Source organism: Mastigoproctus giganteus, chromosome 8 (assembly GCF_048544385.1).
Source record: "Mastigoproctus giganteus isolate SK-2022 chromosome 8, ASM4854438v1, whole genome shotgun sequence".
Taxonomy (NCBI): Eukaryota; Metazoa; Arthropoda; class Arachnida; order Uropygi; family Thelyphonidae; genus Mastigoproctus; species Mastigoproctus giganteus.
In genome coordinates, this window is record NC_143582.1 from 126,609,166 (window position 1) to 126,622,969 (window position 13,804).

The following is a 13,804-nucleotide window of genomic DNA, read 5'->3' on the forward strand; positions in this document are numbered from 1 at the left end:
GTTACCACATAATTATATATGTATGTAATGCAGAATATTTTATATGTACAAATATTTGAATATTAAATATTTTGACCGACATTTGTGCATCTTTTCACTACCATTTATTATTGATTAGGAAATATCCTATGGCACCAACTGCAACTCACAAATACATATGTTACCTTATGGGAATGCAGCGCTCGCTTAGTGCGATTCACTTAGCACTCTGTTTTTCCGGAACGAATTATCAGTGTTAAGCTGGGGATTATACCTATATAACTAAGCTATTTATCTCTCTAAAAGGTCATATTTATAATGGAAATTGTACTATACTTTCATCGTTATCATATGTTTCATTATAACAATCAATTTTGAATGCCTTTGTGATATTTTTATAAAGCATATTTCTGGAGGTCACAACCATAAAACAAAAACAATTTCCACTTTCCAGTTTATTGGGCTTTTCTTTTACTGTAAGCAATTATAAATGGGTAGGAAACAAGATGTTATTCATTTGCGATAATACCAATAACTGGAATTCTTTGTGTTTTTACGTTAGAGTATTATGGTGAAATGAGTTCCCCTTCACTGAAATCTTCAATCCTATAAAAAACAAATTTTTAGAAACTTCTCTTCATTCCTATTTACTACATAATATCGGTGTACATACACCATAGTTTACCCATAAATTTGGACTACGTATGCAGTGTAAAGGCACTGTTTTAATTGTATCTCATATTGTGGGTGCCTCATATCTCATATTGTGAGCAAGCACAATATGAGATACAATTAAAACGATGCCTTTACACTATATATGTAGTTCAAATTTATGGGTAAATTATGGTGTATATACACAGATATTATATAGTTAATTATCTAAACCCATAAGAAATTATGCCTTGTGCATTTCGTCTTCTATTTACGTATTACAATGATGAATGGAAATTGATTTAGAAATGAAAATGAAAATGATTAAGGAGTAAGAAGGGACAAAGTTTGTCATCTGTTGCAAGGGAATTAGGTCTCGCTTCAACAGAGAATACTATTTTAAAGGACAGTGCGCGTATAAAAGAACATGTCAAAGAATCAACGCACTTAAGATCAACAGTGATCACAAAACAGGATTCAGGTGCTATATCGAATATGGAACAGCTGTTAATAATGTGGATGCAAAATCAGATTCAGAAGCGAGTGCCCCCGAATCTAATGACCATTCAAGCAAAAGCAACAAGTATTTATAAAGATATTAAGGATAAGTACGGCAAACCCCAAGCCAAGTTTGTGGCAAGCAACTGGTGGTTTAATGGGTGAAGTTGCCGGTGCCGATTCTGCAGCTGCAGAGAAATTTTGTGATGTGTTGGAAAAAATTATTGATGAAGGCAGCTATTCAACGCAGCAAATTTTTAACGGTGATGAGACTGCTGTGTTGGAAAAAAATTCCAGATCGGACATACAATGCCAGGTTTCAAGGTGTCAAAAGATAGGGCCACGCTCTTGCTTGGGGCTAATGCAGCAGGAGATTATAGATTAAAACCACTGCTTGTGTACCATTCTGGAAATCCTCGTGAATTTAAGGACATCAATAAAGCCACCCTACCTGATCGTGCATTTCTGATCGAACCAGAGAGCATGTATAACAATATCTCTCTTTAAGAATTGGTTTAAATACTGCTTCATTCCCGAGGTTGAAAAATATCTTAAACATTAATAAGACCTGTGCAGAAATTACTAAAAGTTGTTTAAATGGCACAGGGAAGAAAATATGCCCACTGCACATAGTAGGCTTCGAAGGATTTGAAAAAGACGAATCATATGAAGAAGTTACAGATAAGATTGTAAAGGTCACAGAACTACTTCTGTTGGAGGGTGATGCCAAAGATGTGGAGGAGTTATCTAACAAAGAACTTATTGACTTGCAGGCAGCAATAGTGAAAGAAGAAAATGCTGACGAAGTTCAAGATGAACCACATGAGGAGCCGAGATGCTTCATCACCAGAAAGATGGCAATGGCATTTCGTGAAATTGCATCGGCAATGGCAAGGTTTGAGAAGATGGATCCTGACAGCGAACTATTCTTAAAAGTTAACAGAGGGGTGAATGATATGCTTGCTACAAATAAATATACGATAAAAAGAAAAAAGCCACCATCCAGTCGTCCATTAATATGTTCTTTCGTAAGGTTGAAGGGCTGACCCCTTCTAAATCTCCACAGCCTTCAACCTCTGCAGCAGCTTACTTATCAGCTGAAGACGTTGATTCTGGCAACGATGCTTGAGAGGTAAAACTTACTAACGTGTAATGCCTGTCTCCTCTTTTTTTGTAATTTTATAATTTTTAAATTGCACGCTTTTGTAATTTTTCCAGCTCATGAGATAAAAAATTGAATAAATACAATAGATAATTCTATTTACATGTTCGTCGAACATTTATTTATTGATTCAATCAATTCAGCGAGCATAATTATGAGTGCTGCACGTGGGGGAAAATCCAGCTTATGTAGCGTTCCACGGAACGAAACACTTACATAAGTCAGGGAGTTCCTGTATATTTTTTTAATCACTCACTCTTCTTAATCTCATTAATAATAATAATAAATCTTTAATGTGAATTTTAATGAAGGTAGAAGCAGGACAAAATTTATGAAGTTAAGTACACTTCAAATTCGCTCATCCAGAAACCATCCATGTTAGTGGAGGACTTCTGTAAAAACCTCATTGTAATATCAATCTGCATTAAACTGCTGCTGAACATTAAATGAGATCCTTAATTTGATGTTTAAGCAATTTTTATGTTATGTAATGATGCCAGTGCACAAAGTTGTGCAGTAGCATCATTGCATAACATCTCATGTTGTGAATTTCTTCACAGCAAGTTGCCTCTCATTATACCTCAAATAAGTAATGCTTCCCCGATAGAGATGATGACTATTGTTACTTATTCTCACTGGGCGGCACCACCCAGACAACCATTTCGGAACTATTTGGCACCTCGTCCATTAGTGGGTAGGCACACCGATGGTATAACAGCTGAATCAGTTTCACAGTATAAGAGATGCCAAGTGATGATGTAGTATTTAGGGTTAAAAAGCCTCACTCTATGGGAAGAGTTTACTGTCATATATGGTAGTACAGCATTGTTTCTATACACAATAAAAAAACAGAAGTTGTGCAATGCCATCATTCCATAACATCTCATATTGTGAATTCCTTCACAATGAGTTGTTTATCTCAACTCAAAAGAGTAATGCTTCCCCAGTAGAGAAGATTATCGTTACTTATTCTCAGTGAGCACCACCACCACCACCCAGACTGCCATTTTAGGGCTATTTGGCTCCTCATCAGTGAGTGGATAGGTACCTCGATGGTATAACAGCTGAAAACACAGTTGTGAATCAGTTTCACAATACGAGAGATGCCAATTGGGTTGTAGTTTAATGTGTAGGATTTAGGGCCAAAAAGTCTCAAAAAAACCATTTGTGGCAATCCACAAGCTCCCACTTAAAGAAAATTTTAAACAGAATTGGCCCCTGAAAGGATGAAGAGTGGGTGCATTCTACTTTTTCTATTCTCTCTCTCTCTCACATCGGTTTGACATAAATTCTCGTCAAGGGCATTTGGAGGTTCTGGTGCATTGCACTGGTTCACTGTATTTATCCTATACAGGGTAGGAAATTATATTTTTACAGTGATATTTTAGAAAACTAAGAGACAAAGGCAATTCCAACAAAAATTATAAAAGGTGCTGGAATTTTATGCATGCCACACACTGTTCATTATAAACACAGTATTGCAGCATAATGATAGCTTTGAGTTTACACAGAGGAAGCGTAACAGAATCAAGCAAGGTATAACTGACTATAATTATAGAATAGGATTTTATACAATTAGTTGAAAATATAAATGTATATAAGAGGATCTTAGATTGGAAGTGACTATCCTCGCATGTTAAACAAATTAAAAGTGATAATTATAACTAAAAATAAGAGACATAAAAAATATTAAAAATGAATAATCAATGCTCTCAGATATTTTTATGCCATTATATATAAAAAATCTTGCCCAAAAGCTAAATTCCTGATAATAAAATGATCTTAGAAGAGGACTAGAAAAAATTATATATTATAAAATATAATGCAGAGAAAGCTACAAAATAAATATGCAGGGGAAAATATATAAAAACAGGAAATTAAAGAGCATATAGTTTGACAAGGACTACCATCTGCTATCAAGGCAAAGATGAAGTAGAACTAGATTTTAAGAGTAGATGAGATAGTGGATCTCTGAGACAGTGACTTACTTACTTAGGCTGGAATGTTGGGGAGTGCTCTTGGAGGGATTGCTAGCCATTAGCTGGATTCTCTTCATCTGGCTATGGCTGGAATGCTGTTGATTGGAGGAGGTTGGGGAGACATAACCAAATTAATATTTGTAAAAGAATAAGAGAATCAATATAGTATGTAGAACACTTCCGTATGATACTCTCCAGAAATTAAAACGAAAAAATCAAAAACTTACATTAGAGTAAAAAATAAATAATTAAAAATCAATTTAACACAATTAAAAATCAATTTAACGCAATTAAAAATATTAAAAAGAATCTAACAAAAATATACAAAACGAATTTTCTTCCTGAAGCTGACAACGCTTTTTGACCGTATGTCGTGATCACAGGAATGAAAATTACCAAATAGGGTTGAACATGAAACTTAAATAGTGATTATTTGTCTTCGTGCATGTGTGTAAAGGTCCACGCATCGAAGATCAAATATGGCCGCCGAACATAACAGAATTTTCGTGTAATTTAATTTATGCAATTAATTACGTTGGACATTAAGTATTTTGGCCTCGTTAAATAAAAAAGTATGTTTTTCATTAATGGCATGAAAGGCTAATTCTGACGCTGCTGAACGAGAAGCACTAACTGAGGCTTCATGTTGATTTACACGAATATTCAGAGAAAAATGCGTCGAACCTTGGTAAGACGAGTCGCAATCACCGCAAGAAATATTGTCTAGGTCATTAATTTGTGTTGCGAACACGGAAAGAACTGAGCGATTGTTCAGTAAAGTGTGTAATTTCCATGGCCACAATTTTAAATTCGGTATCTTTAAAGAATCTATTAAGCTGTTTGTGCAACTGCTCAACATATGGGACAGAAATAAAGTATTTTTTGATATTACTATTGTTGGTTGGTGTAGTATTTTGTATCCTATCCTTAGCCTGTACCCTAATTCGGTTTATTGTGGCAAGGGGATAACTCCTGTTTAAGAACCTGCTAGTTAATATTTGTATTTCTGAGCCCAAAGCAGATTCCGTCGTTGAATATTTATAGGCATTTAGAAATTGATTAAAGATAATCAATCTTTTGTAGGTGAAAGGGTGATAGCTATTATAATGTAGAAGCATACTGGTGTTTGTAAGTTTTCGATAGATGCTAAATTGGATTTTATTCGAGTCCCGAGTAAGCGTGAAATTTAGAAAGTTTAATGACTCTGTATCCGTATCCTCCCTTTCCAATTTAAATTTGAGTCTAGATAGAATATTAAACGAATGTAAAATGTCTTGGATAGTACTACTATCAGTAATAACTAGAACATCGTCTAAATACCTCCTATAGTATGTGATACAGGGTTGAAAAAGTGTCAAATGTATATGCTCAATCATTGAGAGATAGATCTCTGACATTAAGCTGCTCAGGCTCAAAACCCATTGGCAATCCAAATATTTGTTTGTACACCTTGTCTCGAAAGGTGATATAGTTGGCTTCAACTAACAGTTTAATTAAGTGAAAAATTTCCTTAATAGGTAGCTTCATATAATTAATCGGTATCGAGTTTTATTTAACATATCCCAAATAATATCTAATGTGTATTCAACATTTACATTCATATATAACGAAGTAACATCTAGCGAGAATAAATTGTCATTGTCGCCAAGTCTACAATCTTTAAGTATTAAATAATGTATCGTAGTTCTTAATCCCAAATTGTATTACCTGTCTAAAGGGTTTTATAAGTGTGGCTAAGGATGAAAATCCTATTCAACCTATTGTTTCCTGTAGGAAACAATAGGTTGAATAGGAAATCCAGTCTTGTTCACAAACACCCCCCTCACCCAGTATTCAACGAAGCGACATATCAACAGGTTACAAATCTTTCCTCATGTACGCTATCGCAGGACCAGATTTCACTTTTATCCAAAGGACTAAATTATAATTTATTACCTCGAATAAACAGTGCGTAAACCTAAAAAACAGTGCGTAATTGATATTGAATTTGGACTTTCTAATGTTCCACAAAAAGATTTATTTAATCCAACAAGTTAACCAAGTAGTAAATAACATAAAAGAAACACTACTTCCTAAATTAAATACACATGACAGTTTAGCTTTACGTGAACTTCGGGGAAATAAGGACATTATTATACAGAGGGCAGATAAAGGAGATACAATGGTAATACTACGTAAACCTGATTATATTAATAGGTTAGGTTCAGTTGTTTCAGATAACTCCACTTATCTTGAAGTCGACCCGACACTTTTTACCAATTTGGTCAATCAATACAATAAAACGTTAACCACATATCGAAAAAACGACTACATTACTATGGCCCAGTTAAAGGAATTGAAGGCCAGAACATACAATATTCGTGCACTTTTTGGTCAGGTGAAACTACATAAGACTAGATTTCCTATTCAACATATTGTTTCCTACAGGAACTTGGCATTTTCATCCTTAGCCACATATCTATATAGCATTATAAAACCCTTTAGACAGGTAATACAATTTGGGATTAAGAACTACAATACATTATTTAATAATCTTAAAGACTGTAGACGTGGCGACAATGACAATTTATTCTCGCTAGATGTTTGGGTTTTTTTTTTTTTTTTTTTAGGAGCATTAGCAACTAAGGCCATATTGCTCTGGGAATATGCGGTGGTCATTCCCTGACCTTTCCGCATCCTCCGTATTTGGTGGTGAGGAGATCGAACCCCAGTCTAATCAAGAAGCGTGTGTTACGCACTGCTGCTCCTTCCCACCTGGCTACGGAGGTGCCATCACTAGATGTTACTTCGTTATATATATGAATGTAAACGTTGAATACACATTAGATATTATTTGGGATATGTTAAATAAAAACTCGATACCGATTAATTATACGAAGCTACCTATTAAGGAAATTTTTCACTTAATTAAACTGTTAGTTGAAGCCAACTATATCACCTTTCGAGACAAGGTGTACAAACAAATATTTGGATTGCCAATGGGTTTTGAGCCTGAGCAGCTTAATGTCAGAGATCTATCTCTCAACGATTGAGCATATACATTTGACACTTTTTCAACCCCGTATCACATACTATAGGAGGTATTTAGACAATGTTCTAGTTATTACTGATAGTAGTACTATCCAAGACATTTTACATACGTTTAATAATATTCTTTCTAGATTCAAATTTACAATGGAAAGGGAGGATACGGATACAGAGTCATTAAACTTTCTAAATTTCATGCTTACTCGGGACTCGAATAAAATCCAATTTAGCATCTATCGAAAACTTACAAACACCGGTATGCTTCTACATTATAATAGCTATCACCCTTTCACCTACAAAAGATTTATTATCTTTAATCAATTTCTAAATGCCTATAAATATTCAACGACGGAATCTGCTTTGGGCTCAGAAATACAAATATTAACTAGCAGGTTCTTAAACAGGAGTTATCCCCTTGCCACAATAAACCGAATTAGGGTACAGGCTAAGGATAGGATACAAAATACTACACCAACCAACAATAGTAATATCAAAAAATACTTTATTTCTGTCCCATATGTTGAACAGTTGCACAAACAGCTTAATAAATTCTTTAAAGATACCGAATTTAAAATTGTGGCCAGGCCAATATGGAAATTACACACTATACCGAACAATCGCTCGGTTCTTTCCGCATTCACAACACAAATTAATGACCTAGTATACAACATTTCTTGTTTTGATTGCGATTCGTCTTACCAAGGTTCGACGCATTTTTCTCTGAATATTCGTGTAAATCAACATGAAGCCTCAGTTAGTGCTTCTCGTTCAGCAGCGTCAGAATTAGCCTTTCATGCTATTAACGAAAAACATACTTTTTTATTTAACGAGGCCAAAATACTTATAATGTCCAACATAATTATACGCGACTATTAATTGCAGAAACCGTATAAATTAAATTACACAAGAATTCTGTTGATGTTCGGTGGCCATATTTGATCTCCGATGCGTGGACCTTTATGTGCATGCACAAAGACAAATAATCACTATTTAAGTTTCATGTTCAACCCTATTCGGTAATTTTCATTCCTGTGATCACGACATACGGTCGAAAAGCGTTGTCAGCTTCAGGAAGAAAAATCGTTTTGAATATTTTCGTTAGTTTCTTTTTAATATTTTTAATTGTGTTAAATTGATTTTTAATTATTTATTTTTTACTCTAATGTAAGTTTTCGATTTTTTCATTTTAATTTCTGAAGAGTATGATATGGAAGTGTTCTGCGTATTATATTGAGGTAAACTCCTATTATTATTTTACAAATATTAATATCAACATAGAACGTATTGAGTATTACAGCTCTGATTCATACTATATAACCAAATTAAGAAAATTTCCATCATCAATATTATTCCAGCCATAGCTTATCCTACAACAGCAGAATAAGCTGCATATCCAGTTCTACTTCATCCATGCCCTAATCAACAGCTGATAGGACCTGTTCAACCATATTCTCACCTAAGAATGAAGCTTCTCCATTTGACCCAGAGAACTTTTGACCATATGTGGCCTTCCAATCATAGGAATGGATACCTAACTTAGAAGCACTCTGGGACTGAAAACCAATTCATCTGCCAATCATACATGAGACATTTTAACCTTTTGTGATTTTCAGTATTCCATTTTACTATATTTTTCTCACAAATGCAGTTCAGTGTTTAAAGTGTAATTTTATTTCTGTCTCTGAAGAAGGATGCAAAATAACTATATTAGGTTATGTAAAAAAATATATTAGTTGCATGGTGAGCAAGTAGATCAAATGGAGAATAGTGAGGAAATAAGTGCCTCAACTGGTGTATAGAATAGCCTGCCTTTAATTTCTTTAGGGCATCAGATTATTCCCAGATGTTTGTGGTATTTCCTGTACCACTTCTTCTGTGACTGTAAAGAGAGAAGAACAGGCAAATGTAGCTAAATTACACAAATTCTTTCTTAAAAATCATCTTACTTATATTTAAGTAAGATTATATCACTCAGCAACATTTTGAAATAAATTATGTGAGTATTACAAATAATTTAAAATGCCAGTAATTATTAAACATTAGAATAAATGCCACCAAAATGATAAGGACTTCATTATGCCTATCATGTTTTTTTTTTTTTCTTTTTTATCTATCTGTTGCTGTTGACCCCTTACTAGCATTTCAAAATGCATTATCATAGAGTTACAGATCATCAGAGGTGCCTCCATAGCCAGGTGGGCAGGAGCTACAGTGCGTAGCACATGCTTCTTGATTAGACCGTGGTTCGAGCCCGTGACCACCAAATATGAAATACGGAGGATGCAGAAAGGTCAGGGAATGACCACTGCATATCCCCAGAGCAATATGGCCTTAGTTGCTAATGCTCCTAAAAAAACCAAATAACAACAACAACAGATCATCAGAAATATTTATAATTATAAGCAGTGCCTCTTTCACTAGCTACTGATAATATAAGTGAAGCTTAATGCAACAATAGAATAAAAGGTTTATTCAAAAAGTTCAGTGAATTACAAAAAATTAATTTCATTCAATGAGAAATGGTTATATTGTTAATATTCTTCAATATGATCTCCTTCTGCAACCAAACACCTTTTTCATCATGCCTGCCACCAATAAAAACATTTTTATAAGTCTTCTTTTGTGAATGCTTTTTGGAGGTTCATTGTGTTGACTGGATTTATAATTGATAAAAGAAGACTTCTAATGTGATTTATGGTGCCAAATCAGGTGAATAAGATAGGTAGTTGCAGCACAAAAGTGGAAGGAATGTTTTTCAGTCAAAAATTGAGGGGTAGCAAGGTAAATGTAATGCTGCACAATTGTCATGGAGAAGAAGACAGCCATTTTCTAATTAATTTATGGCAGACTGCATCTCTCAACTGTTTTAAAACTTCTTGGTAGTGTAAAAGACACCCACCGATGAAAAGCCAACTAGCTTTGAAACGGTCCATCTGGGTGATGGTGCCCACTGAGAATAAATAATAATAGTCTTCTCTATTAGTGAAACGTTACTTATTCGGGGTAGTGCAATACTTGGTAACTCATTGTGAAGGATGAGCACAATATGAGACAGATGAAATGATGCCTTTCACACTACGATCATAGTTTTTCTTTAAGAGTTGTCTATGGTGTATCTGCACCAATATTATATTGATATTGTAGCGTATTTATGTATTCATCGCTGAGGAAGAGACACACAGTGTCGAAAGCCTCTGTAAGTATTTTATTGTATTTTATCAAAAGAAGCGAATGCAGCGAGCAAGGGACTTTGCCTCCTGCTCGCTGCACTCACTTCTTTTGATAAAATACAATTTTTTAATAATAGCAAAAGAATTAATTTTTAATAATTCTTTTGATAAAATACAGTTTTTTTTTAAATATCAAAAGAATTATTAAAAAATAATTCGTTTGATAAAATAAATTTTTTTAATAATAGCAGGGGGCTTTGCCCCCTGCTATTATTAAAAAATTAAAACAAAAACCTATTATATATATATTCAATATTATTAGTTACTTCCATTTTCATATTCATTTCAAAATTAATTTCAAATTTAGTTTTCCATGCTAATGAAGTGTAAGCAACTTTTATGAATGATTCAAACTAATTGAAACAAAACTCTGCTCACACTCTAAAAGATAGATTTATCTTACACAGTTTTTGAGAACTGAACAGTGCACATGTCTTTGTTTGATAATGATAGTAGAATATGATGCAGTTATTTCTGATATTTGTATCCAATGTTTTATATTATATTATATATTTTCTTCTCAACAGCAATGGACTAAGACCATTTTCTATTCGCGTAGCTACAAAGTGAAACCAAATTTTAATTTTTGCTAAAAATAAGACTAATAATTTTCTTTTAAAAAATATCCTTTATTGTAATACTTATGTTATTGACTAATTTGCTACTTTTTATCCCATCCTCTCCAATTCATTTCTTATTTCAGGATGAACTTACATCTGGGTTGCAGAAGAATACTACATTGGAAGGAGAAGAAATAAAATTGCAAGGTGCACTATACAAATCCTCTGAAGCTTTTGTATCACAAAAACTAAATGATATTACCAGACAGGTTTCTGCAAGGCACACTGTCCAGATAAGAAGTGCCAGTAATGTACAAACTAAAAATAAAACTGAAGATGGAAAAGATGCTATAACGAAAGAAAGTAGTAAGAAATTGCTGAATAGAGATAATGAAACAGGGGCTAAATGCATGATGAAAAATACAAAACTACTGAATATAGTTGAATTAAAGGCTTCATCATTGTGTGAACTTGCCACAACTAGAGGACAATGCTCAACTCCAGAAGAAAACTTTACTGCTGATAGTGAAGTTGCTTTATCATATGGTTGGCTAGTTTTCAAATAAAAACACACTCTAATCCTGTTATTGTGTCTGCTTGGTAGCATTTAAATATATATATATATATATACATATATATTTTTTTTTTATCAGATTCTTGCATTTAAATATTATGAAGGTAGTAGTAGTAGTAGTAAAAGGTTTTATACTATAATTTAAAGTTGAGCTTTTATGATGAATTAAGATTAGAGTTATTATTTTTGATAATAGTAATATTGCACAGAGCTATTTTTTGAAAAAATTCAGCTTTGGTACATTTTAATATTCTGTGTATCGACTTGTAAAAATGTGTCTGTTTCTCTTCTTTTTTATGATATCAAGTTGACGTTGGCATATTGACTGAAAAACTGAAAATGCACTGATGTTAATCAGTGAATTTTCAGTTTTTCAGTCAATATGCCAACGTCATTTTTCAGTCAATATGCCAATATCTCATTTGTCAAATAAAGTTTTTCAGTTCTTTATTTGACAAATGAGACTATCTCATTTGTCAAATAAGAACATGGTAGAACTCTGGTTAAATTTTTTAAATAAATAACTCGGGTTTATATCTGAGTTATGAGATAGTCTTTTATACCAGTTCTATATTAAATCATCCATTAAAGTTCATATCTTTTTGTAGATATTGTAGTAGAGTAAATGCTTAAAATAATATTTAAATACTCCTAAAATAAATATTTAAGTTAATTTAATTTAATGCTGTTAATTGAAATAGTAGTATTTGTCTTTGGCAAAGAACAAAATTTTAAAAAGTACATACCATGAAATCTCACTGATTGTGGATTTTTTAATTCATAGAAAATTTTCTTTTTATACTCTGATGTAGTCTCCCTAGGAACCAGTGAAGTTTTTATCTTCATTGTATCTCCTGAAGGCAGTTTATGTACCAGTGACATTGCTAACAATGGGCCATGCATCTTTTATGGCATCATATGAACTATATCTCTCACCATAATTCACCAAGTGTGGGGCAAGTATTTAGTCATTTACAATTGAATGTGTCACTGACCATCTACCCCAAGAAGCAGTACTTTATTTTACAATCAAGTGTAAATGCCAAGACCATAATGTGCTTGGAAATTGCCGCTGGTTAATAAAAACATGTGTGCCATTTGTTGTATGAATAATTATTTTTTATATGTATTGTAAATTATATTAGTTTTATTTTACATTGCAGTAATATACACTGTGTAATTAATATTTATTTATTTAATATATACTAATTCTTCCTGGTTCTCTGTAAACAAACAGGCCAGTCTCATTTTAAGTTAAAGATTTAATTTTTTTTAGTTGTACCTTGTCGCAACTAAATAAAATTATTCCCTTTACAAGATCACTCCCACCTTAAGAAAGTTCCAATGTTGTGGGAGTTTGGTAATCTAGTTTTGAAACCTTTCATTAGGTGCCTTAGGACTGCATTTATCACCCCTCATCACTTGATCCGAATTCCCTCCCCTTGACACAAGCACTCATATGTGGTAAGGAAACTGTTCAGTGATGCTGCTGGTTCTAAAGATTAGTATCACTGGGATCCAACACCCACACATGAACACCTTCACTAATGGCATATGACATAGCCAGAAACATGAGGAGAGGAGATGGAATACTTAACAGACAATATGAAGCAGTCCGATGAAATGCTTAGTAAAGAAATTAAAGATAATGACTGGGTTCCACAGCCTTAAAGATAATGACTGTGGTTGTTTCCACCAAGAATTGTCCCTGTGTTCAATTTATAGATTCTAGATTGCCATCACTTGCTGGAAAGGGGTGGCCTGGTGGTTGAGGGGGCCCTGCTTTAGCCAAGTATTATTTTAAAACACCACTTTGGTCCTGAGTTGGTCTGCTCAGGATCAGTCAGCTAGCAAGTTTACTTGCTAGAGTCAACTATACTCCAACAGGTCTCCTTCCCTCCTGTCCTAGATATGTTCAAGGCCTGTTGGATGTGCAGGTATAGTATCTAGGTAACTCTGACTTCTCCTTTCCATATGAAGTACCTAATAGCCTTTGAGTGGTGGGTGGAAAAGAAAGCCTTAAAGATAATGAAATTTTATCTTACTCCTATGAGTAATTTAAATTTTTTTACTTCCCCTGTGGTCCTTAAGAAGAAAGTATATCAAATTAATAAGAAACATTAAACAGAAGGTGTGCCTCTTCC

General features: G+C 33.6%; 1 protein-coding gene across 1 annotated transcript in view; it reads left to right on the top strand.

Moving 5' to 3' along the window:
• LOC150081811 (uncharacterized) overlaps positions 1-11,664 on the top strand; it is a 108,558-nt gene extending 96,894 nt beyond the window's left edge. The window contains exon 6 of the mRNA XM_090379717.1: positions 11,230-11,664. Within this exon, the coding sequence (XP_090235843.1) occupies positions 11,230-11,652 (423 nt within the window). The 3' untranslated portion in view covers positions 11,653-11,664. The remainder of the gene's footprint in view (positions 1-11,229) is intronic.
• Positions 11,665-13,804: the final 2,140 nt, after the last annotated feature.